The sequence below is a fragment of the Molossus molossus genome, unplaced genomic scaffold (assembly GCF_014108415.1).
Source record: "Molossus molossus isolate mMolMol1 unplaced genomic scaffold, mMolMol1.p scaffold_m16_p_10, whole genome shotgun sequence".
Taxonomy (NCBI): domain Eukaryota; kingdom Metazoa; phylum Chordata; class Mammalia; order Chiroptera; family Molossidae; genus Molossus; species Molossus molossus.
The window spans coordinates 32,734,556-32,762,052 of record NW_023425345.1 but is presented as its reverse complement, the minus strand read 5'-3'; the positions used below and the strand labels follow the sequence as shown (position 1 = coordinate 32,762,052).

Sequence of the window (27,497 nt, the reverse complement as noted above, 5' to 3'; positions counted from 1 at the left end):
CCCAGTGGTGCAGATGCTCTAGGAATGTCCTTTGTGTAGGTTATTTGGGCTGTCCTGTTGTGATTGTGTTGATTGTTGAAGTCGTGTGCATGGGTGGTATTTCCTCTCAGGCTAGCTGACTGTGAGGCTTACCCCCTACCATGTCACATGAGGCTTTGTGCAGGTACTGTCAGAATAAAACAAAACACAACACAACACAACAAAACAAGAAGCAACAAAAGACCCCTACAACAACAAAAACAACCACAAAAGAAAAGAGAATTAGGAAAGAGAAAAGATAATGGGAATAATAAAAGAAAAGTAAAATAACAAGAGGGAAAAAAAGGGGAATATAAAGGAATATGAAAGGGCAGAATAAAGAATAGAGGAGGGAGCCCAGCCGGTGTGGCTCAGTGGATTGAGCGTTGTCCATGGACTGAGAGGTCCCAGTTTGATTCCTGGTCAGGGCACATGCCCAGGTTGTGGACTCAGTGCCCAGAAGGAGGTGTGCAGGAGGTGGCCTATTAATATTTCTCTCTCACATTGATGTTTCTATCTCTCTGTTTCTTCCTCTTTCTCTCTAAAAAATCAATAAAAAAAATGTTTTTTAAAAAAGAATAGGGGAAGGAAAACAGTATAAAAGAAAAAAGGAAGAAAATATATGTAAAGGAAAAAAGATGAGAAAGAAGAAAGACAAAAGATTTAAAAAGGAAAAAAGCGAAAGCAGGAGAAAGAAGAAAAAAATAGGGTAGGAAAAGGGAAGAGGAAAATTAGAGATATGAAAGAAAAAGAGGGAGACAAAAATAACAACAAAGCAATTAAGAAGAAAAATAAAGAAGATAATGAAAAAAAGTGAAGTAGAGTTCCTCTCAGCAGAGTTTAGTGCTTCCTGGGAGCTCCCTTGGGATTCTGCTCTTCTGTTGACTGAGCTGACTGTTTTGTCTTCCAATTCTGGGCCTCCTGGGAGGTACTTTGTTGCTAGCCACTGTCAGAAGCTGTCCATGTTTGGCTTTCAGCAACCTGTTCGAAGCTTCAGGTTATCCACACTTTATGTATGTCTCCACAGGGCTTGGCTGCATGTGGGAGTGGCCAAGCTGCATTCTAAGGCTGGTTTGTTAGCCGCAGGGGGCCCAGGGACAGGTCAGCAAACTTTCCCAGGTTTCTTGGGCTCCACCTCCGCCACCTTCGCCTTCAGCCAGCTGTCTGTCTTAATCATTGAAAAGCCTGTTTCTGAAAGGGCTTGTGGTGGAATTGGGAGTGTAAGACCTGGTTCTCCCATGAGGGGGAGTTGCCATCCAGATCTCAGGGAAAATGGTGTGTGTTTCCCTGTTCTAGAGCCATTCCTCTGAGAGTGTCTCAGAATATTTCCTTGTCCTTGGCAAGGTGGAAATCCTCGTATGCAATCCAGTGGGATCTGCTGGAAACCAGGAGTTTCTGTCAGCTCTCCTGTGTGTGGGGAGCACCAATTAGGTTCCTGGGACAGTGGGGGGAATGGCCCCAGCCCCAAGCCAGTCATAGATGCTCCCTGAACCTGTTCAAACCCACAGGCTTGGCTTCTGCTGCTGTCTCCTCTGCAAGTGTCAAGATGCAGGATGTAGCACACTTTCTAAAGTTCAGTGACTCATTGGCTGAATGAAATATTCATGATTCATCTAAAAAGTGTTTTTTGTTTTTACAAAAATTATTCTGGCATCATTTTATTTAAAGGCTAAGTCAGGCCCTGTTTGGTTTGGTTCAGCTGTTGGAGCTTCGGCCCGTGGACCAGAGAGTCCTGAGTGCGGTTTCCGCTAAGGGCACGTACCTCGGTTTCAGTTTGTCCCTGGCCCCTGTTGGGGTCGTGGATGGGAACCACTCGATGTATCTGTCTCACATCAATCTTTCTCTCTCTCTCTTCCTCTCTCTCTCCCTCCCGCTCTATCTGAAGATAAATGCAAAAATGTTTTTGGGTGAGGATAAAAAATAAATAAATAAATAAAGACTAAGTCAGGTTGAGACCACAGGCATGGGAACAAGTTGGGAGAGCACATTAATAATGTAGTCTCAAAATGACAGAAAATTTTCTCTTACTAGAAATGGGGTTACTGGGTTGTTTTTGTTTTTTTGTTTTTTTTTTACCTTTATTGTTGAGCATATTACAGATGTTACACCTTTTTTCCCTTCCACCCAGTTCCCACCCCACCCCTAGCCTTTACCAACCTCAACACATATATGCATGAGTTCTTTGATTAATCTCTTCCAACTCCCCTCCCCCCTTCCTTCTGAGATTCATCAGTCTGTTCCATGATTCCTTGCTTCTGGACCTATTTTGTTAGTTTATTTTGTTCTGATATAAGCCTGTCAGAGAATGATTCATCTAAAATTTTTTAAGTTGATTATATTCTACATATATAATATTTAATTATGAAAAATGATGTGTTCAGGTATTTATCAAAGAAGGTAGATAACTGGTTTAAGCATCATAGAATGAAAAAGGTACAAAGAGTAGGATAATAATAATCATTTAGCGCTAGTTATTATTTACAAGGCACTGTGCTGAGAGATTCACTAACATTATCCTTTCTTAATCTCACAACAGTCCTATCAGGGAAGTGGCAACCAAAGAGAATATAACCAAATAAATTGGGGTGGGGGAATTATATATGTTATCCCAGAGTCTTAATTTTTAAAAATTGATAGTAGATTATTACTAAATAATGAGTGTTTTTCTTGCTTCTTAAGCCTCTACAGATAATGAAGAACTTCTGCAGTTTCCACTGGAACTCTGTTCAGATTCACTTCCCTCTCATCCTTTTCCACCAGCTAAAGGTTGGTTAAATAAGGGAGATGCAAACACAAATCCCAGTTGTTTTTACTTGCTTTGTTATTGTAGGTCATCTTATTCTTGAGATGAAGGTTTAGTCCTCATTTCCTCATTGTATGTTCATGTTCATAAAGGGGAGAAAGTAATGTTCTTATTTTAATTTTTTAAGTAATCTCAGCTTATATTATTAAGGTAATTTTTCATATGAGACTCTATTTTTATATATCAAATGTATTAAAGTTTTATTTTCAGAGATTTGGATTTCCCAAAGTAATTATTTATACATGATATTTTGAACTTTATGTTATATTTGGTAAGTTTTTTCAGCAACAATTGAACCTTTATAAAAATTTTTATTTTTAAAATGACAACAAACTACTTATCTTTTTTGGAAGGTATTTAGAGAGGTTTGGGATGGCAGTAGTCACACGAGAAAGGGATATGTTTTTTGTCTTTTAGGTACCTTGGGTACAACTGAGGAACATTTTTAGGTACTTACAAGATGCTACAATTTTTTCAAATATAAAATGATTGTCTCTTAACTTAGTAACAGTAAATCTACTTATTAGATATAACACTCTGGAGAAAAAGGTAGTTTTTTTTCCATTTTTCTTCTGATTTCAGTGCAATTTTTATTATAAAATTTACAGAACTATTGTACTTTATTTCATAGCATTGTACATATGATAAATGTAGTTTATGTTTATTTTTAAATGTTTTATTCTGAGAAGTGATGCACTTGTTATTTAAAACCATATTAGCTTTTCTAATTTTTATATTTTATAGAAGTGAAATTATTTCATGATTTCTACTTGTAAATTATATTATCTGATACCAAATTAGATGTAATACAAAATAGTTTTATACTTACATTGCATGTATTTCAATAGAGTCTTTACCAAATCAGTATAAATCCTGTCCATGTAGATAAATAGATCCTGTCCCATATTTTGAAGACAAAAAATGAGCTACTTTCACATTCTGAACTTTCTAACATGGTAACTGTGGTCCTTTTTTCTTTTTGTCTAAAAAATTAAAATTCTAATTTAGAACTCCATGGAGAACTTTTGCATACCTCAACTTCCTAGAAAGAATAGAGAAGAAAAATAAAATCCAAATATAATCTGAGTTCAACTTTATAAATTAAATATAGTTTCCAGAATAAAAGTAGGACTGTTGAAAATCTCCCTTGAACTGACTAGACTGGATTTTTAAAAAATACTTACTTTATACAGAAACTTGTATTTAACACAAGGTTAGTTCCAAACCACTTGTAGGAATCATTTTATTTATCCTTTCCCTGAAATGGGGGGAGGAGGGAGACAAAATAAAGCAATCAACAAAAAAAGATTTGATTAATTGCTAATCTGTAGAAATACATATGTGTACTTGGGGTTCCTGTTAGCTATATTTTACCATGTTGTTAATAGCTACTGAGTTCTACAGATTAGATTTAAACTCTGTAAGTTTGCCTTATCTGTAGTAATAACTTACAGTCTCTGCTGTAGCTTTCAGATGTTTTCAAAGGTAATTATAACTAGTATTTCTTGTCACTAGTATATTTTGTACAAAATACTGTGTGAACTGAAGAACAAGGAAAGAAGAATTTGAGTGGAATAAGTAATATCTGAACAATACCTAAAGTATTTGCAATTCAATTTAAGGAGTGTAGAGAAGGGACCATGGGGTGGAGTAATAAAGCAACAGACCTAGAATCTCTTCTCAGTTCTCCTACTGATAAGTATGAAGCTGTAGGCCAGTTTAAACCTCAGTTCCTCATCTGTAAAATGAAAGGATTAAGGTTCCCTCTGGCCTTTAAAATTCTCTGATTCCCTGGATTTCTGTAGTTTGTGGTTCTTCAATTATTAACATACTCCTATTACTAAAAACAAATCAAAAACTAAATTATGCCTAAGGTCACACTAAGCTTAAAATTTTCAGTTAAACCAATAATTATTAAACCATAGTGTTTCTTCAGAGGTGTCTTATAACTTCCCGGGAGGGTGGGAAGGGCGGGAGCTAAGGGCGGGAGTAGGGGGAACAGATAGGTCTTTAGACCTCCCACCCTACCTCTGAACTAGAGCAGCTTTGATTCAGTGTGCTTTTATGGATCTGTTTTCTACGTGAGATTTTATTTGAAGAAAGGTTTCAAAGTTGGAAAAGAACTGAATCAGATCATTTCACCTTTATTATCATCACCATCACCATCATCTCTTCATAATAATCAATATTATCACAACCAATACCGGTGTATATGAAATTTTTTATGCTAAATGCTTAACTGAAAAATCTATGTGCTTTTCCTTTAGTACTACATTTCAAAATCATCAGAAAACACTAAAAAGTTTATCTGTACCTGTTAAGAATAGTTTTATAAGTTGTGCTTATGTTGCATGTTTATGTATTGTCTTCGCTCCCTCAAAGTCTTTTTAGGAGGACATGGGCTGTACCAAATATACCTGAAAAAGTTATCTTAAAGAAAATATTTTTGAAGATTTGAGGATAGGATGAGTTTTGAAAAGGTCCGAAAAATGTTAGAGTGTTACAACGTGAATGTAGTAACTGGGCATTGTAACATGCAGAAAGGCTTTGAACAGAGAATAGGAATATCTAGGAAGTTAAGCTTAACAATTTAGAGGAAACAGGCAGGAGAGGGAAAGGTAAGAGTGCTAGGAATAGATGCGCAAGATGTCTCTACTTCCTTACATGCAACCAGAAGAGGCTTAAAAGTCAACTACTGATACTGAGAAGTAAATAAATGTATTGTTTTTATAGTTTTGTTAGTTTAGTTAACTAAGCCGATGGAGCTTTTTCGTGTATATGTGAGTGTGTGTGTGTGTGTGTGTGTGTGTGTGTGTGTGTGTTGATCCTCACCTGAGGATATTTTTTACATTGATTTTTAGAGAGAGTGGAAGAGAGAGAGGGAGGGAGGGAGGGAGAGAGAAAGAGAGAAAAAGAGAAACATTGATATAAGAGAGAGACATCGATTGGTTGCCTCCCGCATGCGCCTTGACCAGGGCCAGGGATTGAACCTGCAACCCGGGTATGTGCCCTTGACCAAGAATCGAACCCGAAACCTTTTCATGTGTAGGCCAATGCTCTAACCACTGTGTCACACCGGCCAGGGCGAGCTTTTTCTTTTTTTAATTCTGAAAATTTTGGATTCTAATTTATTTTTCATGTTCTTATCACAAATAGGATGATTTGTTAAAATTTTCATTTTCTTTTATGTTGACAGAGTAGTTTCAAGAGCTAAGTTAAGTACAGTATGTTTATTAATACTTCCATCTTTTCACTTGTAGATAAATCTTTTCTTATCTTTTTGTGTTATTGGAAATGAGTGAATATTATGTGAAGAAAAGATGCTTCAATTATATGTATCCTAATTCTGTGTATAGAGTGAGCCTGGGCCTGAATTGTCCATCCATGTTCAATTTTCCTTTCATCTTTTGTTATATTTGGTTTTGTTTCTCAAGGTAACAAAATAGTTTGAGGTATCTCTCAAATTTATGGTTGACTTGGTGTTACCTTGCTAGTTATCTTTATTTTTCTGATTTGAAATATTAAAAGGTGCTGAGCTAAAGTAATTTCTTAAAGGACATTATCATGTGAAGGTCATCAAAATATTTTGATGAATACTGTGAATCATAGGTGATGTGGCATTGACATAAATGACTTATTTTCATATAAGGCAGTGTTACGAGGAAAAAAAGATGCCTACTGCAGATTTTTATACCACTTTCACAGCGTTTTTCCTAACTACTACTATCTACACTTCAGTTTTTCTCTGAAATAGTTTCCAGAGACTTTAAAAATTATATATACAGAAAAAATAGATCAAATATAGTAAAAATGAGGAATCTGATTGAATATAATCTGGGTGAAGAGTAAAAAGTCAATAAAATTTTTCTCATAGACAGTAGTTAATCTCAAGAATTTCATATATGTAATTTTCATCAAAGGTTAGCATTTTACTTTAGATACATTTCTAAAGACATGAATCTTAAGATGTTAGATACCATATTGTAGGACTTTAAGAACTTACATAAGTGACGAAAGTGTATGAATTATATACTATTATAAATCTCAAATGCTTTATAAATCTAATCTATAATAGGATAGTTATTTTCATTAAAATTCTGATATTTTTAAGACTTTAAAGGTTTATCAATATTCATTTTCTTAAAAAAATATGTTTTCATTTTTAGATAGAGAGGAAGGGAGAGGGAGAGAGAGATATAAACATCGATTGGCTGCCTCCTGCATGCCCCCAACTGGGGATTGAGCCTGCAACCTGGTCATGTGTCCTGACTGGGAATCAAATAGGGACGAGGCTCAATCCGTCCAGCCACACTGGCCAGGTGTCAGTATTAGTTTTTATATACTGTTGGATAAAACTGTATAGAAGAAAAAAATTTTATACCCACCTTGTTCCTGCTTTCATTTTGCTTTATGCTGGGGTGATTACTCATGCTCAGTGGCATAAGCTGTACACCGGCAAGATGCCTCTTTTCGTCAAGCAGCTTCTGACTAATGTGACGAGCAGAGGACAAAATCTGGATTGCAGTCTAAAAGAAAACAAGTTGGTTTATTCCCTTAATGCTGTACTCCATAGTTAGGTATCCACATCTGAAGTTTTCTTTTAATCTTTGTTTTTATGTAGGCTTATAAGAATTAGTTTTTCTTTTTGCTAAATCAAATTTGATTTTAAAAGGTAGCTTAACTTTTAAAATTTAATGACTAGCCTCACATTATTTTCAACTAGCAATTAGAAATAGAAATCTCTAAAAACTTTACATTTAGCTTTTATTTTTTTCCTGCCAACTAATGGTTTTTAATTCTTACAAGTATATATAATTCTTTATACTAACTAAAATATCTTTATTAACAATTCATTGCATGTCTGTTTTCTCTCTCTCTCTCTCATTTTAAAATATATTTTGTCACAATGACCAAATGGTATCAACAATAAAGAGTTCTCCATGTTATTGATGCCACAATTCATGGGAGATTCTGAAAGCGGGAGATGCTGAGGGAAAGGAGAATGAGAGGAAAATAGAAACGGAAGAGAGGAAAATGTGTGCAAAACTTACCCATTAAATGGGAAAGAAGGAAGAAAAGAGAATTGATGGAGAAGTAGGGTTAAGGAATCTTAACTTCTTGAAGGCAAATTGAGGATAGTGAAATCTAGAATCAGGGTAAAAAGCAAAGAAAAATGGAATTGAGCTACTGATGGACAACCAGGACTCTTTGGAGGAGACAATATACAGGATGCTTGTGAGTGGAGGAGTGGAGACCTGGTAATGGAGGCTGGAAAGCAGTAGAAGGGGATTGAAGAAAAAAGGCAAGTGATTTAGGACGTTGTATACCTTTAGTTGGAAGCTTTAATGACCCAGACAGAAACGAATTAATCGTCTTTGTCCTCTAATGTATGTATTACCTTTGTAGTTGAATTTGTTTCCCTTCTGGACTATCCAAATTGAAGCTATTTATATCTTTCTCTATGCCTTAATAATTTTTAACTATAATATGGCAGTTTTATTATCAATCCATCAATATTTGAAAATCATTATGGACAGAATTTATACTGAATGTTCAGATACATCCTTTATCTAACTAGGTCATTAAGCCAGATTTTATAGTTATAAGACTTAGCTAATTGGTGCATTATAGATTGATGGAAATGCTTAAAGGAACATAAATCCAAATTTTGGTCTTAATAACTTAAAACTAAAAATGTTTAAATAGGAAAATATAGCATGAATTTTAAAACTAGATCGCATATATTTTAATCTGCCAGAGAATCTTTTCATAATTTGTAGGGATTTTTTTCAATTTTAGTAATTTTCTTAGGATGACCAGATAAGATTGTCACAAATATTTTAAAATTATTAAGGCAAAGATGAGCTGTAAATTCTAATGATATAAAGTGAGTAAGTGGTTGGAAGAGGTAGTGGTCACTGTAGAACTTTATCATAGGTAATCAATACTTTGGTCATTGGTATGAAAATTATTCAGGAGAATAGGGAAGCCTCAAACTGTAGAAGCATTGGAACATGTATAATTGAGGAAGGAAGAATCCTGGCCACATTTTTTTCTTTCTGTCTTCAATTTGCTCATTTTCACTAAACTGCTTTTTTCCTCCCCACACCATTAGGGCTTGTTAAGTATTGCTAGAATATACTAAGAGAATAAGAAGACCGCATGTATTGTGTGCCATGCTAACTTTCGGGCTTGTTTATTTGGGGATAACAGGGTTATCACTTATTCATGCTGCTTTCTTTTTTTAAAATCCTGACCCGAGGATATTTTTCATTTATCTTCAGATAAAGTGGGAGGGAGGGAGAGAGAGAGAAACATCAATGTGAGAAAGACACATCGATTGGTTCCTCCCGCATGACCCCAACCAGGCCTGGGGATCAGACCGAGGTACGTGCCCCTGGCCAGAATCAGACCTGAGACTCAGGTCTGTGGGCCGACACTCCCACTGCTGAGCCAAACGGGCCAGGGCTGTTCATGCTTTTTTTTTTTTAAAGCAAAGTAATCTTCTTGTATTTAGTGGGAAAGAAAATCATAAAAGAAGTAGGCTGCCATGTGGTTTGATTGAGACCTCTGCAGCTAGATGGAGACTTAACATAAGAAGTGTTTGTCTCAAACTCTTCCATGTAGATATGCAAATTGCCCACAACTAAGCATTTGCCCTTAACAAAGCCCAAAAGAACTCTGACCCATTTGGCTCATTGGTTAGAGCGTCAGCCTGCGGTCCAGAGAGACTGGGGTTCAACTCCTGCTGAGGGCAGGTACCTCGGTTGCAGTTTGTACCCGGCCCTGGTTGGGTTGTGTGGGTGGCAACCACTCGATGTGTCCTTTTCACATCGATGGAAAAATGTCCTCGGGTGAGGATTAAAAAACAAAAAACAAAAAAACAAAGCCCAAAAGACTTTAATAAGATTTCTTTCCCTATATATGAAGCGTTGTCTTATTTTTTTTTTTTTTAGTATTGGCGTAGAGATTACATATGTACTTTATTTCTTTTTAACCAGAATTACTAGTTTGTCAGGGAGTCAGACAGCTTATATTCATAGTACCTTCTCTTCTGAGAAGCCTATTCCTTGGGAAGGCAAATTGTGGTCAGAAGGAGCAGTGTGACTGAGGGCCTGAGGTCATGAGATCTTTGAGGTGGTCACACCAGTCCGAGGTGCCGATGTTCACCTGATACCAGCACCAGCTCACCTTGTACCTTTTCTCAGAGAAAAAAGTTGAGAACATAGCAAGCATATTAACAGAACCTGTTCTCCTTAAGTAAAATAAATCTTCTCACTCACCCTTTCCCTTAAGAATGTCTCCAATTTTAAAACATTTTCTTTTCCGATTTAATTCCAACACAGTCACACTTGAGGGCCAGGAATAAATATTTTCCCTTGCTTTTATTTTTCTCTTTCCCATCCTTCCTAAAATTTTGTGGAAAAGGTAGTAAATGCACATGGTGAAAAATTCAAATCCTACCAGAAAATCATATAGTCCAATAAAGCATTCTTCTCCCTTCATTTTCCTTCCCAAGAGGGAACTACTTTTTAATAGCTCATTATCTGTCTTTGCAAAGACACTCTAGAATTTTCTTTCTTTCTTTTTTTGGTTAATCTTCACCTAAGGATATTTTTAACACTGATTTTTAGCAAAAGGAAGGAAAGGAGGAAGGGAGGGAGAGCGAGAGAGAAACATTGATGTGAGAAAGACACATTAATTGGTTGCCTCCCACACCTGCACTGACTGGAGCTGGGGCTTGAACCACCAACCCAGGTATGTGCCCTTGACCAGGAATCAAACCTGCGACCCTTCTCTGTGTGGTTCGATGCTCTAACCACTGAGCGGCACCAGCCAGGGCATATATTTTTCTTTGTTTTAAGCACTAACATTTTACATGGTGTACCTTTGTTCTTTTCATTTGATATAGTTAGAGGTGGGAACATATACTTTCTACATTTGAGCTCTTTTTGTGGGCATTTGCCATTAACTTATACATAATTGCTACTGGAATCCCATTTTACCCAGATAATATTACGTTATAGAAGATAATTTTATTTTAGTGATTTTCACATTTTGTAGCTTCTCCTGCTGCCTCCACATTTTAAAAACTTGCACAAAGCCCTGGCTGGTTTGGCTCGGCGGTTAGAGCGTCGGCCCACGGACCAGAGAGTCCCGGGTTCAGCTCCCACTAAGGGCACGTACCTTGGTTGCAGTTTGTCCCCAGCCCCAGTTGGGGTTGTGTGGGTGTCTCTCTCACATCGATGTTTCTCTCTCTCTCTTCCTCCCTTTCTCCCTCCCACTCTATCTGAAGATAAATGAAAGAAAATGTCCTCGGGTGAGGATAAAGAAAAAAAAACTTGCACAGAATTCCTTTTGCTGACTGTATTTTCTATAATTCTGCACTTGTCAAGGGCATATGCAAGCCCTGCGACCCTCCTGGGATATAGAGGCCTCCGGCTGTCCCAGCACTGGGTCGGTTTCTGTGCTGAGCTGTCCCTAGAGATTTGGTCAGCCTCAGAATGTCAGTTCTGTCTGGGCTTTCAGTGTCCCTCAGGGTCCTAAATCCAGAGGACTCTCCCTGCCTGTGTCTCCAGTCTGAGACCATGATTATCAGGGCCTGTCCACAGCATAGTACCCTACCTAGTGACCCTGTTTATTCACCAACCCTGTATTGTAGGACTGTCAGTCACTGTACATCCTCAGTATTAGCTAGTGCTCACCTGAGCTCTCAAAATGGGGGAGGAGGGTGACAGAGATACTTTCGTTGTACCCAATTATCAGAAACATTCTGTACAAACCTTACTTTTGAAAAGTATAACTTTTATTAATTTAAGAATATTATCAAAAGATCTACATATTAGGCAGAGACAAAAATATATAATTAGTTCCTAAGTTTTTTTTTAAAAAGTGGCAGACCCAAATAATTCTCAGTTTCCTATTATTTCTAAATTGACAACACTATTCCTTCACTTATAAAATCCAATTATGCTAGGGTGGATAGAGTCTGAACATTCGAAATAGATGATTTGTTATAGTACTGTTTAAATTTTTACATTACCTTAAATATCTATAATAAAAATATAAAATAGAGGAAATTCTGGATGCTAATTTTATGAGGTATGAGAAGGAAGTGACTGATATTCCTGATTATTTCTACAGAGAACAGTCAGTTTCTCACTCTGCAAAGTCTTGATACCACCAGAGGAAGTTGTTGATAATGAAGACCTTGAATGAAAGGCTTGGTGGTGAGGGGGAGAGTTATGGCTGGCAAGGAGCTTGTGTTTATCTGTGAGACAGCGGTCATTGCCTTGTCTGTAATTTTTAATCTTACTGTTCTTCCCCCCACAAATATTTCCTTTCCATGTTTCATTTCAGATTTTCTTACCAATTCATTGACCCTTTTCTCTGCTCAGTTTTCTCACATCCTGCTTTCATCCTACTAACATTTGTTACTGTGTTCATATTTTCTCATGCCTCTAAAGTTTCTGAAACTCTTTTTGTGTTCTAGTAACAAGTAGTCTTCCTTGACATGGTGTTTATTAACTGAACTAGTTTTCATATGTCAATGGAAATTGCATTTTAAACCTAAATACTTCTATTTGGTTTGCTTTTACAATGAAGCTATAAAGATTTCCTCCTATTCATCTGGCTTATAGACAGCATTTACAAGCAGCAAAGAAGAGAAACTGGCTTGTACTTAGCATTCCAGCTAATGTTGTTCATATTGTCTTATTAGAACACCTGGAGAGTGCAAGTTCTAACTCAGGTATACCAGCTGCACAGAGAGGTGAGTTCATCTAATTAAGCAAACAGTCACCAAAGGTGTGAAATTCTAGTGTGGTGGTGCATAAACGTACAGACATTGGAGAAATGCACTGGACAGTGGAATGGACACCAAAATGTGGCTTTACTGTAGTTAGAACGTGACTCAAAAATATTAATAAAACTAATATTTAAAAATTTTAAAGCATTTTCATAGTTTCCCAGTTTCTAAAAATAAATTTTAGCTTTTTTGTAGGTTTGTTTTTTTGTTTTGTTTTTTTCTAGCTCAGTAGTAGTTTTAAGTTATTCTTTTAAAGGCGAACTTATTAGGCTCACACCTGCCATCCTACCCTATGTTATCAGAAACTTTGTTGCCAAAATTATACGTGGAAAGAAAATATGAACAGAAGCGACCTTTGGCTTTCCTGTTGCTCATGGTGGAAAGAAGATATTTTAATAAAAGATAAGTCAACTAGTGATATTTTTCATCTGTTCTTCAACATTTTGATTCTCATTATTTCTAGTTTTGATTTTAGGGTAGAAATAGGGATTTTAGGGTAGAAACTAGTTCACACAGTTTGGATTGTAAATTAAAGTCCTAAAATGTAAACAGCTAAAACATTGTAAAGTAAAAAGAATGGGGGGAAAGTTAGTTAAAACACAGTATATGGTCCTTTCACTGATATTTCTCTGAAACCCCACTTCCGTTTTCCCTAAGAGTCCACACAACTATGACATCACCAAAAACGCTCAGCCAGCTCACTGAAATTGGTTTTGGACAAATCAGTGTCTAAAGCTTGACTCTTTACTGTCTCTTTTATCTAACTTGAAAGGACCATTCTTTTTCTGTATTACAGTTAAATTATGTCATCGGAAGGAGTGTTATGACGAGTAAGAGACGTCATACATATTTTTTCTTTTGTTTTCTGTCTATGTTTCCAGCAACGTCAGTTGATTACAGTTCCTTTGCAGACAGATGCAGCAGCTGGATAGAGCTCATTAAACTGAAAGCTCAGACCATAAGGCGCGGATCAATTAAGACAAGTAGGCGGATGTTTCTACCACATTATGATCTGAGAAGCTTATCCCTGATTTCCCGATGGTGAAGGCTAGACTTTTCCACCCAGTAACAACATTGCCAATCAATCCTGCGTTGGAGTGTGAAAGCTGCAGACTAACGGTTGTTTAGTGGAAGTTATTGAAGGGCCTGTAGATTTGTTCATTTTAACTGTAGAATTGTTTTTAAAATTTCACACTTTTTGTGAAGGTATTCTTAAAAGTACGTAGATAGATATAGTCTTCTAGTGGAAGGAAATTGTCTACTCTCTTATTGAAGAGACACTCTTCCAGAACCCAAGGTACTATCGAGAATATGGCATGTGTCAGTTTACCAAGTGTGATATTCAGAGAGCTTAAAGAATGAGCTGTTTCTGGAGAGAAAGTAGTTAACTCATCGCAACTCTTAACTCATAACTTAACTCTTGATTCTGATAGAATCAAGATCATCAGATGTTCTTTATATTCCATGTGTTTTGGTAGATTTGGGGTAAATGTATTTGAGTGTCAGAGTTCATAGTGCATTAAAAGGGAAGAAACTATGTTTTAGAGGAAAGATCACAGGATATGGAACCAGTCAGAGCTGGTTTTGAATCCTAGAAGTGCCATTTTAATAGCTGTGTGACCTTGGGCAAGTTACTTCTCTGAGCCTCAGTTTCCTCATGTTGAAAATGGGGGATGATAATACCTATCTTGTTGGGTTGTTGTAGGGATTAGATATAGATATATGTCTGGCTTATAGTAATTATTTATTTAGTGGTAGATTATTATTTATGTTATTTTATAAATAGTCAACTTTTAAACAGTCATACGTGTTTAAAATTATGAGTTTGATCAAAATGGTTTGGAAAAGAAACCTATTATAACTAGTTAACATAAGGTTCATCTACAAGTTGACAATGATGAAGTCATGTGAAAAAAGATGGTAAAAACTGGGAAATACAACTTTCACACTCTCTTTGTAATAATTTGTTCCTACAGCAGATAATTTTTAATTGCTCTGCCGCTTTTTCTTTTTCTTCACTTTATAACGATCATTGTATGTGTAGCTACACCGCATCAACATTTTCTTTTGCAGGAATGCCATTTTTCTTCCAAAAGAATTCCATTCCAGCATTTTTCTCTTATGTTTTTCTTTCTCTTTTTAATTGCATGCAGTGCATGATAATTTCTTTTCTTTCATGACATGGCTTAGCCTCACAGACAGCTGAATGTTGTCACCACTTACTCGGAAACCTTGGGGAATAATTGAGTTGCTAGCATCTGATCTTGATACTTTCTCTTTTTTTTTCCAATTTTAGCTGTGACAGTTGAAAAAGCAAGTCCAGTGAGTGAAGGAAATTTCCGGAATCGATCTGCTCCACCTTGCGCAAATTCTACAGTTGGGGTTGTTAAGATGACACCTCTTTCTTTCATTCCTGGAGCAAAAATAACTAAATATCTTGGGATAATTAACATGTTTTTTATTCGGGAAACCACTTCTTTACGTGAGGTAACTTTATAGATGTTATTTCATTGTTGTGAATTTTCTGTGATAGAAGATATTAGTGACAAAACCAAACAAGTTTCATTTTTTTTTGCAAAAAAGTAACACACATACACATCTTTGTTTTCCTCCCAATAACCTGTCTGAATATATTCTATATCAGATTTACCAAATTTTATATAGTAGCTAGTATTATCACAAGACTTATACAAAACAGATGGAGCCCCTGACCTGATGGAATTTACAGGCTAGTGGAACGGGAGTGAGGTGGACATTAAACAAATAATTATGTATTTGTGAGTGATAGTAAGTAATATAAGAAATGCAGTAGAGGCCATCAGAAGAAATAATGGGGAACTTGCTTTAGATTTGACAGTCAGGGAAGGTCTCTCTGAGGAAGTGCCATGTCAGCCAGGACTTAAAGAACCGGATAAGAGTTATTCTCGTAGAAAATTGGGTGATGACTATCCTTGGGGCCTTCAGAATAGCCCATGCAAAAACCTTGAGGCAGGAAAAGTGCTTGACACTTTTGAGAAACTGATAAAAGGCAAGTGTGACTGGAACATGGCTCAGAAGGGGAGATATGGATAGCAAGGAGGTTTTATTGTTTATAGGTATCATCAATTTATTTAAATAAGGATGGGAGCAATTTGATAGAGGGAGTTGTTGAAGATGGAAGAACAATTCAAATTCTTCTCTGCCATTTACTTACTAGTCATGTGATCATAGCTAGTTGTGGGCATGTTACAAATTCTCTGAGCTCCGGTGTCATCTGTAAAGTAAGGATGGTAATCCCTATTATAGAAGTCTGTTCAATAAAGGTTTGTTTGTTCATTCATGCAACAGATCCTCACAAAGGACATTAAAATTGTCCATCATTGATTACTTAAGATGTTTAAATACCTTCTTTGACATTTTATGTGCATTTATGTATGCAAGTCTATCCTTTGATTTTCCTGTGCATTATTGTGTAGGAAGGAGGAGTCAGTGGTTTTCTCCATGCCTTTATCGCCGAAGTGTTCGCAATGGTGAGAGCTCACGTTGCTGCGTTAGGAGGGAATGCTGTTGTCTCCTACATAATGAAGCAGTGTGTCTTCATGGAGAATCCAAATAAGAACCAGGTAAGTGGCAGGTAAAGATCCTGACTGGGAACCTGCGAACTTCCTTCATGGCCTCCTCACCTGCCACCCTCCCCTGCAAAAGAGGTTTGCTCTTTATAGAGCTCCTCGAGTCTCGGTGCTTAGAACACGTTCTAAAGAGTGTGTTATTAATAACCATGGCCACACATAGCTCAGATGCTGCTCGCACATCCCAGCTGACTGGTTATTATTCCTAAATACTTCTGCAAGTTTTGCTCCTAATTTACTACTCTCTCCATCATCTTCTTGGTGGGTTTTTGGAATACAGTGATGGCTGACTGAGGAGAGTTAAAAGCACCCTCTAGTAGTCTAGTTGGACTATGCCATCAGGTTCTGACTGCCACTCTGGTGAAGAGTACATTATAATGGGGCCACACTAGGTTTTTTGTTTTTTTTTTTAATAAGTAATGAAATTCTGTTAAGGGGGGCTAAGATGTATTGCTTAGGGTATATTTTAGAATAAATTTATCATTTTTGTTGCTATAACTCAGTTAAAATTGTTAAAGATTCTTTTTAAAATTAAATGACTGTAATAATAATTGTTTTGTTTTCTTTTTAGTTTTCTTTCCTGTGAATTGCCTTTGTATCCTTTGTTCATTTTTCTTTGTTGTCTATCTTTTCTCTTATGACAGTGGTGCCCCTAATGTAGCAGAAGAGTATGAGCATACTGTTGAATTTGTGACTGAACATGTCCTATTGTTCTTATAGGCACAGTGTCTTATAAATGTAAGTGGTGATGCAGTGGTTTTTGTCCGTGAATCTGAGTTAGAAGTGGTATCAACTCAGCAACCTACTGCCAACTGCCAGTCGTCATGTCCTGGAGAAGTTACAACCTGAAGTAAATCAGGAAGAGCTCAGCTCAATGAAATGTACCTGTCTCCATTGTTTTGTCATTATCTTCCTAGACTTAAACAAAAGTGGAACTTAATTTGAGATAATTAAAAACTAATTGATACATTATGAGTAGATTTGATTTGTCTAGAATCTCTTGGAGGCATGAGAATTTTCTAATCTTGACATTTTGTTTGCCAAGCCTCGATAGGCCCCAGAGAACTACAGCAAAGGTGGAAGAGATTTGTAATTTATGTTGATTTTAATAAAATCATAATTTACAAAATGAAATTGAAAGATCATCATGAAAGTAAGATAGCTACCCTAGTGTACCTTAGAAAAGCTAAGCAATGTATTCACAAATTGTTAATGAAGAAATAGTCTGATTCAAGGGATGTGTGGGAAAATGGAGAAAAGTTTTCGGAAAACGATGTGGGTTTCTTAATATGTTTTATTTTGATGAGGAATTTGTTCACAGCTGAAAAGGAGCAGCGTTTCAGCCACCTTTGAAAAGGAAGTTAAAATGCTGCAGCCTGTGTCCACGATCTGTCTAAGCTACTTTACAAGAAGACAGATGATCATTGCCAGTGTCCTTTTACTGAAAGTTTTAATGATATCTCTAAGAAAGGAGGAAAGTAAATTATTATATAACATCATTAGTGTCCAATTTCAGTTGGTGCTTAATTTCCTAGAAGAGGCTTGGCTTCAATAGGAAAGAAAGGTCAGAGAATTTTCTTGAAATAGTTAAAATATAATTGATCTAATAGGAACATAAGATTATTTTCTAATAAAATAATAATGCACTTCTACCTTATAGAATTTTAGTAATATCTTAGGGATTTTTGATCGCAGGTTAGACTGTATTTGGCAAAGAATTTGGAAATGTAACTTGAACGTAAATATGCTGCAAAATGTTGAATGTATACATAGGAATACTTTTTCTGTCAATGCCAAATACTTGTTAGAGATGAATCTTAAAAAGTACATCCTTCCTTTGCACAATGAAATTTCATTATAAAACTCATGATTTTGCTTTCCCAGGATAACAAACTGCCCTAAAGATTAGGAGTCATTTTCTTGTTATCACAGGTGTCAATATTTTTTCTGTATTTTGTTTATAATTTTATTTTTTAAATAAAAAGTTTATAAAGATAAACTGGAATATTCCTTAATCTCTTTTTTTGCATTGCTACAGTACTATCAGTGGTCTGGAATCATTTTACATTTCATCATTTCCATTCATTCGTTCAGTCAACAAACATCTATTTTGTTCCTACTATATGCAAAGTACTGATCTTAATTTTGGGGAAAATATATATATGTAACTGTGGAACTCTGTGTCTTTGGTAGGTAGGTATTCATTCAACCACTATTTATTGGAGGCCTATAGATCCCAGGGCAGAATTTTAAACAGTGATCAAAACAACCAAGTTCCTATTCTTGTGGAGTTTATTTTCATGAGCTATGCAAGAAAATAATTTGTAAAACGTGGTATAAAGCAATGTAACGATGGCTGTTTACTGAATGCTTACTATGTGCCAGACAATCTAATAAATGCATTTTTGTGTTAACCCTTTACAGAAACCCTATGAGGTTGATACTATTGTTAAAGCCCATTTTAGAGCTGAGGCAGCGGAGAGTGTATGTGGTTCACCCAAAGACACAGTAAGTAGTGGAACCAAGACTCAAGCACCGGCATGTGGCTCTGATGCCTACACTGTTCAGTGAGAAAATGTCTGTAGCTTGGGATGAGGGTAGCTTGGTAGCTTCCCAAAGGAAATAATAATAGTTAAGCTCTGTCTGGAAAAATAGGCAGTTCACTGAAATTGACTATGTGTTCATAGTTTTATTTCTTCATTCATCCATCCACCTGCTATTTTATGATTGGCCAATATGTTCAAGAGCCCTCTCTAGGCAGGGGAATAAGAGAGCTGTCACTAGTTGAATACCTGTTTGTGTCATATCCTGTCATATCCTGTGCATATACATTATTACTAATTCTTAAAATATAAAACTAGCTGGGTGGCATTATCTCCATTTTGGCAGGAACAACTGTATACTGAGCAGAGGCCCAGGCTGATTTCTAGGAAAGCTAGGGTTTCCTTAACCACTCAAGGTTTGCTGTCTGACTGCTCACATGAGTTCGCTCAGGAGGCCTGCCTTGGAAGCAAAAGCAGCTCACAGGGTTGGCTCCTTCTGGAAAACCCACTGCACCCTGTGTCTCAAGAGCTGCTGCCGTTTCCCCAAGGATGGCTTCTCTCAGAGACGTGATCATTGTGAACAGATGTGCTGGGACTTACTCTTTTGGAAATACTGAGGCAACTTAATTTATATCACGCCTCATCTCATTCATTCTTCATTGCTGCTCCAAAGGTAAACTACACGATGTAACCAGTGCTTTGTCAGGTTTGCTGCACTCACTGTCCCACTTGTTCCGTCTCCTCCTCGTTCATAGTCCAGCACCCTCAGGCTTCCATCTCCTGATCAGCCCCCGAATTTGAGCTGCCAAGGACACAAGTGTTGAACTGCAGTATTGGACAGCATGAATAGGACCATGCATACATTTTTAAATAGTTCTATTTTTTACCTTTTGTCCTTCCCCATCATATGCCTCCTAATCCAATGTTTGTAACCTAGTATGTATCCTTGCATATAAAAAAAATCCTCTAACGAGGTATAATGTTCATTCAATAAAATTAATGTATCTTAAGTGTACACCTCAAGAAATTTTGATAAATAGATTCTGCCATGTAACCAAGGTAACATTCCATTACCTTTGTATCTGTTTGTACTTGGTCCACCTACACTGCTGTGTAAATGGGATTGTGTGCTTGTAACTGTCACTTAGTGTGATGCTTTCTAGGTACATCCACATATGAACAGCATATGGGCTATTATAAATAAGGCTATTTTTTGAGTTTGCATTTTTTTGTGAAAATTGAATTTCTATTCTATGGGGTTGAATTTTTGTTAATAATGTACCATGTGTGTGACCATTTTCCCTTATTCTGTTGTCCATCCAAATACTTTATGTAGCTTTTATTATATCCAAGCTTTTAATTTTATTATGGACAATCTTTCTTACTCATAGTTAAGTTGTTCTCCCCTTCATTTGTTTTACTATCTTGAAGGTTCATCAATAACATGTCCTATATTACTCTCATCTCAGTGGCTCCCCATCAAATTTGCTACACTTCATTATTTCTTATTAGATAAATCCCATCACTCCTTAGCCAGCATTAGCTTGAGTCAGATACCTGAGGGAAAACAAAAAACCTACATATACTCTTTCCACGACACACTCAGTCTCACAGAACAAATGCATAAAAATGTGGAAGTATGAGAATGTGTGTTGTCTAAAAGCAAAGAAATTATTTACAAAGACTTGTAGTTTTTTCCCTTCAGGGTGGAGTCTCTTCACAGACTACTTTGAGAACCTCACCTAAGCTCGGGAGCTTCCCCCACGAACAGCATACACACACAATTTTGCACACTACTTCAGAAGGTTTACTGAAACCCCTTCATTGACCTCAGGCTAAATCTAGTATAAGATCAATAAAGAGGAATAAGGAACCAGGCCAAAAATGTTAAGATTGGGTGACTCTTTCAATGACTGGGCCTATCAGGCAGCCACCAGGCAGAGGCAGGAGGAGGAGGATCTCCGGGTGCCTGGCACCTTTTACTACACTGTCCCCCAGGCTTGGTGCATAACTTGGTCCCGCCCCTCCCCCACCACACACCCCCCCCAAAGCCCAGCGGAGACAGCCAAAAACTGAATTGCTTTGTAGATCCAAACAGGTTGCCCAGGGCCAGTCACAGGAAGCATCTAACATTGATCCGCACCAGAGTCTCTCCCAAAAGGCCCCAGAACAGACACACCCAGTGGTCAGCTTCAAACAATATCAGAGAAGGATCCAATTAGCTTCACAAGCAGCATATCCAAAGGGATACCTAGGCAGGCAACAGAGCCAGCTGAAGCAGATTTCTGTTTTATGTGGTCAGCACCTACACAGCAGTTCATTCACTATGGTCAGTGTCAATCCAAACTGTCAGACGGCCACACACAAATGGACCAATAACAATCAAGACTCAATTACAACAGGAGGGCTCACATAAGTCACACAAGGGACATTCCTGGAGCACCTAGCTCAGGTGATCAAGGAGACTATACTACTGGGTTCCCACATAAGGCCACCCTACCAAAACTGTTATATCTACCTAATACATAGAAACAAACACAACGGCAGCCAAAATGGGAAGACAAAGAGACATGCTCCAAACGAAAGGAAAGGAGAAATCTCTGAGAAAAAGAGCTAAATGAAATGGCGGCAAGCAATTTACTAGCATAGAGTTTAAAAAAAAAAAAAAAAGTTTGTAAGAATGCTAAAGGAAACTTAATGAGAATTTCAACAGAATGAAAAGGGACATACAAACCATAAAAAAAAAAGAATAAGTCAGAAATGAAGAATATACTAGAAGGCCCTGGCAAGTGTGGGTCAGTGGTTAGAGCATTGGCCTATACACCAAAGGGTCACAGGTTTGATTCCTGGTCAAGGACATGTACTTAGGTTGCAGGTTTGATCCTCAGCCCTGGTCAGGGATCATGCAAGAGGCAGCCAATTGATGTGTCTCACATGGATGTTTCTCTCTCTCTCTCTTCCTCCATTTACTCTTTCAAAAAGCAATGAAAAAAATATCCTCAGATGAGGATTAACAACAACAAAATACACTAGAAGAAATAAACAGTAAGTTGAATGAAGCAGAGGACTGAATCAGTGATTTGGAAGACAACATAGCAGAAAATACCCAATCAAAGAAGCAAGAAGAATTAAAAGAGAATAGTTTAAGGGATCTTTGGGACAATATGAAGTGTAACAATATCTGCATCATAGGGGTACCAGAAAAAGAGCGATAGCAAGGGGTCAAGAACCTATTTGAAGACATAATGTCTGAAAACTTCCCTAACCTGGTGAAGAAAAAAGGCACACAAATTTAGGAAGTGCAGAGAGTCCCAAACAAGATGAACCTAAAGAGGCCCATACCAAGACACATCATAATGAAAATGGCAAAGGTTAATGATAAAGAGAATCTTAGAGCAGCAAGAGAAAGACAGGTACATACAAGGGAGCTTCCATAAGACTGTCAGCTGATTTCTCAAAGAAACATTTCAGGCCAGAAGGGGTTGGCAAGAATTTTCAAGTGATGAAAAGCAAGGACCTACAACCAAGACTACTTTACCTAGCAAAGCTATCATTTAAAGGGGGAAATAAAAGAGCTTTCCAGAAAATGAAAAGCTTAAAGGAGTACATTACCACAAAACCAGTATTACAAGAAATTAAGTTAAAGGGTCTTCCTAAAGAAGGAGGAGGAGGAGAAAACAGAACATAGTTATAAATAATAAAATGGCAATAAATACCTCCTATCAATAGTCACTTTGACTGTAAATGGTTTAAATGCTCCAATAGAAAGACATAGGGCAACTGAATGGATAAGAAAACAAGACCCATATATATGCTGTCTATAAGAGACTCACCTCAGAACAAAAAATCACACAGACTTCAAGTAAAGAGATGGCCCTGGCTGAGTAGCTCAGTTGATTGCAGCATTATCCCATACACCGAAAATACACCAAAAGGTTGCAGGTTCAATTCTTGGTCAGGGTACATACCTAGACTGTAGGTTAGATGCCTGGTTGGGGTGCGTATAGGCAACCAATCAGTGTTTCTGTCTCACATCAATGTTTCTCTCTCTCTCTCACTTTCTCTCTCTCTTTCCCTCCCTCCCCCTCTCTCTGAAATCAATAAACATATCCTCAGGAGGTGAGGATTAAAAAAAGGTATTGAAAAAGATATTTCATGCAAATGGAAGTGAAAAAAAAGCTGGGGTAGCAATACTTATATCTGGCAAAATAGATTTTAAAACAAAAGCTATAGTAAGAGACAAAGAAGGATACTACATAAAATTCTTAAAAATTTAAATTCTAGAGATATATAAAGTTACCATATTGTTGTGCTATTTATGATGACACTGAATACGAAATGGTTCCATAAACTCGGGGTACAAGTGAAGTCTTATCTCTTTTATTTTTTCAATTTTTTAAATACACACCTGCTACTTAGCAGAAATTCATAATTCCCGCCTTTGAGGTCGTCTTCACTTTGATTGTCCAAGAACTCTAGGGGCTCGATGCAATCCCTAGAAGGTCAGTTCAGCTTCCACACCCAACCTGTGACAACAGGAATCTCTTTAGTGCACTGTTGCATTTGCTTCTCATTGCCACATGGCGTCGCTGTTGGAATGGGTTCCACACAGTAGAACAGAAGATGCTGGTCCTCGGCAGTGATGACCCAAAACTGGCCAAGACTCTACACAGATTTCCAGGATTCTCCAGCAGTTAGTCTTATTTTTACCGTGCCTATTCCATCCAAGAAAGTCTGGTAAGTTTTGGGTCCTAGTATTCAACTTGACTGTCAATTGAATCGTGATACACACACAAATTCTAGTTTTTTAAATATAAATTTTAGAATAGCTTGTTAATTTTTATATGAAAATCTGCTCGTATTATTTTTTAAAATTGAGGTTGAATCTGTAGATACTTTCAGGGAGCATTTACAACTTAAAATGAGTCTTATAATCCATAAATATGCTTCTCTATTTAGTCTTGCTTGATTTATTTCATCAATATTTTATAGTTTTCAGTACATGAATCTTGATCAAAAATAAACAAATAAATAAATCAAAGACTTTGGAATTTGCTGAAAATTTCCTGATTGCTTTTCTGTTCAATTTGTGTAACTATTTCATATCCACTTTAAAAGGAAATGTGTTGTTCACTTGTTACATGCAATGTTATACATTGCTGTGTGATCTATCATCCATAATCATGTATCTATAAAATCAAGCTTGTTAAGTAAATTATTAAGTCTTCTCTATCTCTACCACTATATCTGTTCCTTTGCACAACATTTCTGAGGTGAATGTAGTATATTGATTACACAGAGGGTGGCCTGTCTTCTTGATGACCTTTCACAACAGGCGTGAACCTGTTTCCTTTTCTTTTCCAGCTTCTAGAACCGCATTCTGTACATTGCTTGGCTGCTGGTCCCTTTCTCCATCTTCAAAGCTGGAAGTTTTAGCATCTTTTTCACTCATTGCTTTGCCTTCTGTCTCTGCTGTGATCATGTCTCTTATAAGAACACTTGTGATTAGTTAGAACCCACCTGGATAATCCAGGATAATCTTTCCATCTCAAGATCCTTAATCACTTCTGCAATATTCCTTTGCCATGTAAAAGACTATAAAGAGGTTCTGGGGATGAGGACATGGCTATCACTGGGGACCATTATTCAGACTACTATATATTCTTAACATATCTCTAACAAGTCTAAACTTAGAGTGTCTCTATCGTTCTTCCAAATAAACAAAGACTTTATGTTTCTGTCTATGATCTTCAATTCTAACATTTTTAAACATACACAAATTGTGTGATTGTTTTTATATTGTAAATACTTATTTAGATCACTAGTGTGCTTTCCTGATGTCTACTTATTACTTTTTGCAAACCATTTCTTTCTTTTAGGATCATTTTCCTTCTTGAATCTCAAGGATATTTATTAGAAGTTAGATCACTCAGGTTCTGAATGTGTCTAAAATTGGTCTTTCTTTCTTTCTTTCTTTCTTTCTTTCTTTCTTTCTTTCTTTCTTTCTTTCTTTCTTTCTTTCTTTCACCTTCACTCTAGGTAATTGTATATTCTTGGTTCACAATACTTTTTCCCCCCTCAGATCTGTGCCACAGTTCCAAGTCCAGCAGCAGACATCTAGGGATGAATGAATGAATGAGACTTACAGATATTAGAAGGACAGAATAATGAAAATCATCCTGGACTAGGGGTCAGAGAATGGCCCTTAAATGCCAGATCTCCTACTTATTACAGGTTTGCATTGACAAAGCCAGTTAACACGATCTTATTTGAAAACAGAAATAATAATCTGCCCCCTAATTCACAACACCCTTGTGAGTTTCAAAATAAAAATGAAAAGAAGTAATGAATTAGAAAATTCTTTAATTGTAAAATTTTGTAATTTCTGAGAGATCAATTAATTATTGTAAAATAATTATCAACTGAGAAACATTTCCAAAATACTGATTTAAATCTACATACACATATTGAGTTTGATAATGTGTCTTGCAAATGATTCAGAATATTTGATAAGGTTTGCTTTTCAGTGTTGAAAAACAGAATTATTTAATTGTTTCACAGATGTAACTCTTGTAGGATTTCATTATATTAATTAGTAAAAGGAATACTGCCGCAGCAAGAATAGATATTGTATATTTGAAGGCTCTCCTCCAATGTAGCAATATAGTACTTTCTTGTGATGGTTTTTGGAGTACCTTTAAGTATAAATGATTAATTGGAAAACTTGTTATTTCTAGCAGTAATGTTTTCTTGAAAGGAAATTATTTATTTGAGAGTGTTTAAGGTAATTGATTAGATCTGTAGAGAAGATGACAGAGCTTAAAATGAATAATGACCCAGCATTTATAATGGTTAGAAAAGTTTTTCTCCTGCTGCTTTGCAATTAGTCGCACACAACATTTTACTCTCACAGATAAGATGTTCAAAGAAACTACTAGAGGTCAAGTTGATGGAACAAGATAGATTATTTTTGGCATAAAAATGAAGGCAACTCTTCTATACTTACAACATACAAACACACACATACATGTTTAATATATATATATATATATATATATATATATATATATATATAGTTTGTCTGTTTTTAGAGAGAGAGGAAGGGATAGGGAGAGAGAGACAGGAACATTGATGAGAGAGAACATAGATTGGCTGCCTCCCGCATGCCCCCCACTGGGGATTTGGCCCACAACCTGGGCATGTGCCCAGAAAAGGAATCGAACCGGTGACCTCTTGGTGCATGGGTCAACCACTGAGCCACACCAGCCAGGCACACATACATGTTTTAAAAGCAGACTTATCTAGTTAGATGATTCTTGCCTGCCTTGGGTGGTACTTGGTTGACTTATTTAGAGAAGCTGACCTATTTGCAGATGTCATTCCCATCTCTTTCTCTCTCTGAAACTGAGGGAAAATGATCTCTACTTTTGCCTGGCCATACTCAGTTACGTTTGATGGGCCTCCTCAGAATTGAAATTGATCAGTCTCCTAATTCTCTACTTTGAAATAAAGTACTCAGCCATGATAGGCTCCAGGTATATATATTAGAAATATTTATTGGTCTGTAAGGTTTTCCTCCACACATTGACACAGACACCTCATTTACCAAAGTGATTATAATGGTGGAACTAAAAACGGAAGCGTCCATTCCTAACGGTGGAAGGAGGAGGAGGGCAGCTGGGTTCTGCAGACTGATTGCTATTCGTCCTCATGGGCATTTTCCAGAAAGGCCCTTTGTATTTCTTCTCATCATGTTCCAGAGGTACGAACCTAAGCAAGGGAGTTCCACTTAACGGTCTCAACTAGAGACCAATTTCCTCTGATACTCAATGGGATGAACATTACCTCTCAAATGTTAGGTCTTAAACTATTAATAACCTGTGTATAATGCTTTTATATTGCTGCAGCTGATCTAGGCATGTTAAGAAGTGATCTACCACCACTAGAACAGTAATCAGTATACAATGACAGAATAAATATTTATTACATGTAAAATGAATAAAAGCTTTTATTTCTTCCTTTAAAAAAATTAAACTGCTATGGTCAGGGTCCAAGACAAGCTTTTTTTTTTTTTTTTAAATTTAATTTTATTTTTTATTTTTATTTTATTTATTTATTTTTTTCCCACATCTTTATTGTTGGATGTAAAATGTATTACAGATGTTCCACATTTTTCCCCCATTAACCCCCTCCTCCCCACTCCCGCCCCCCTCCCACCTTTTCCCAAACTATTGTCCATGTCCATTGGTTATGCATATAAGTTCTTTGGTTTATCTCTTCCCACCCCCCCAACCCCTTTCCCTTTGAGGTTTGTCAGTCTAGCAATGAATTTGTGCTTCTTAATCCCTTCACCTTTTACACCCATTCCCCCAACCCCCTTCCCAACTGGCAACCAACAAAATGTTCTCTGTATCTATGAGAATGTTTCTGTTCTTCCTGTTCATTTTGTTTGTAGATTCCATTGTTGATAGATATGTATTCATTGCCATTTTGTTTGTTCATACATTTTATCTTTTTCTTTAAAAAGACCCTTCGTCATTTCATATAATAACGGTTTGGTAGTGATGTACTCCTTTAACTTTTTCTTGTCTGGGAAAGTTTTTATATGTCCATCGATTCTAAATGACAGCTTTGCAGGATAGAGTAATTTTGGTTGTAGGTTCTTGCTTTTCATCACCCTGAATATTTCTTGCCACTCCCTTCTGGCCTGCAAAGTT

General features: G+C 36.8%; 1 protein-coding gene across 13 annotated transcripts in view; it reads left to right on the top strand.

Moving 5' to 3' along the window:
• The window catches only part of C2CD5 (C2 calcium dependent domain containing 5), a 95,412-nt gene extending 77,182 nt beyond the window's left edge, over nt 1–18,230 (top strand). For 2 of the 13 annotated variants that reach the window (XM_036250447.1, XM_036250438.1), the window contains exons 21-26: nt 2,698–2,784; nt 12,543–12,593; nt 13,511–13,612; nt 14,926–15,116; nt 16,085–16,231; nt 16,958–18,148. In XM_036250447.1, the coding sequence (XP_036106340.1) occupies nt 2,698–2,784; nt 12,543–12,593; nt 13,511–13,612; nt 14,926–15,116; nt 16,085–16,231; nt 16,958–17,086 (707 nt within the window). In that variant the 3' untranslated portion in view covers nt 17,087–18,148. Of the gene's footprint in view, nt 1–2,697; nt 2,785–6,081; nt 6,157–12,542; nt 12,594–12,931; nt 13,452–13,510; nt 13,613–14,925; nt 15,117–16,084; nt 16,232–16,808; nt 16,836–16,881; nt 16,909–16,957 lie in introns of those variants that run through there. The other 11 variants (XM_036250486.1, XM_036250510.1, XM_036250425.1 and 8 more) reach the window with 10 other exon arrangements.
• The last annotated feature ends 9,267 nt before the right edge of the window (nt 18,231–27,497 follow it).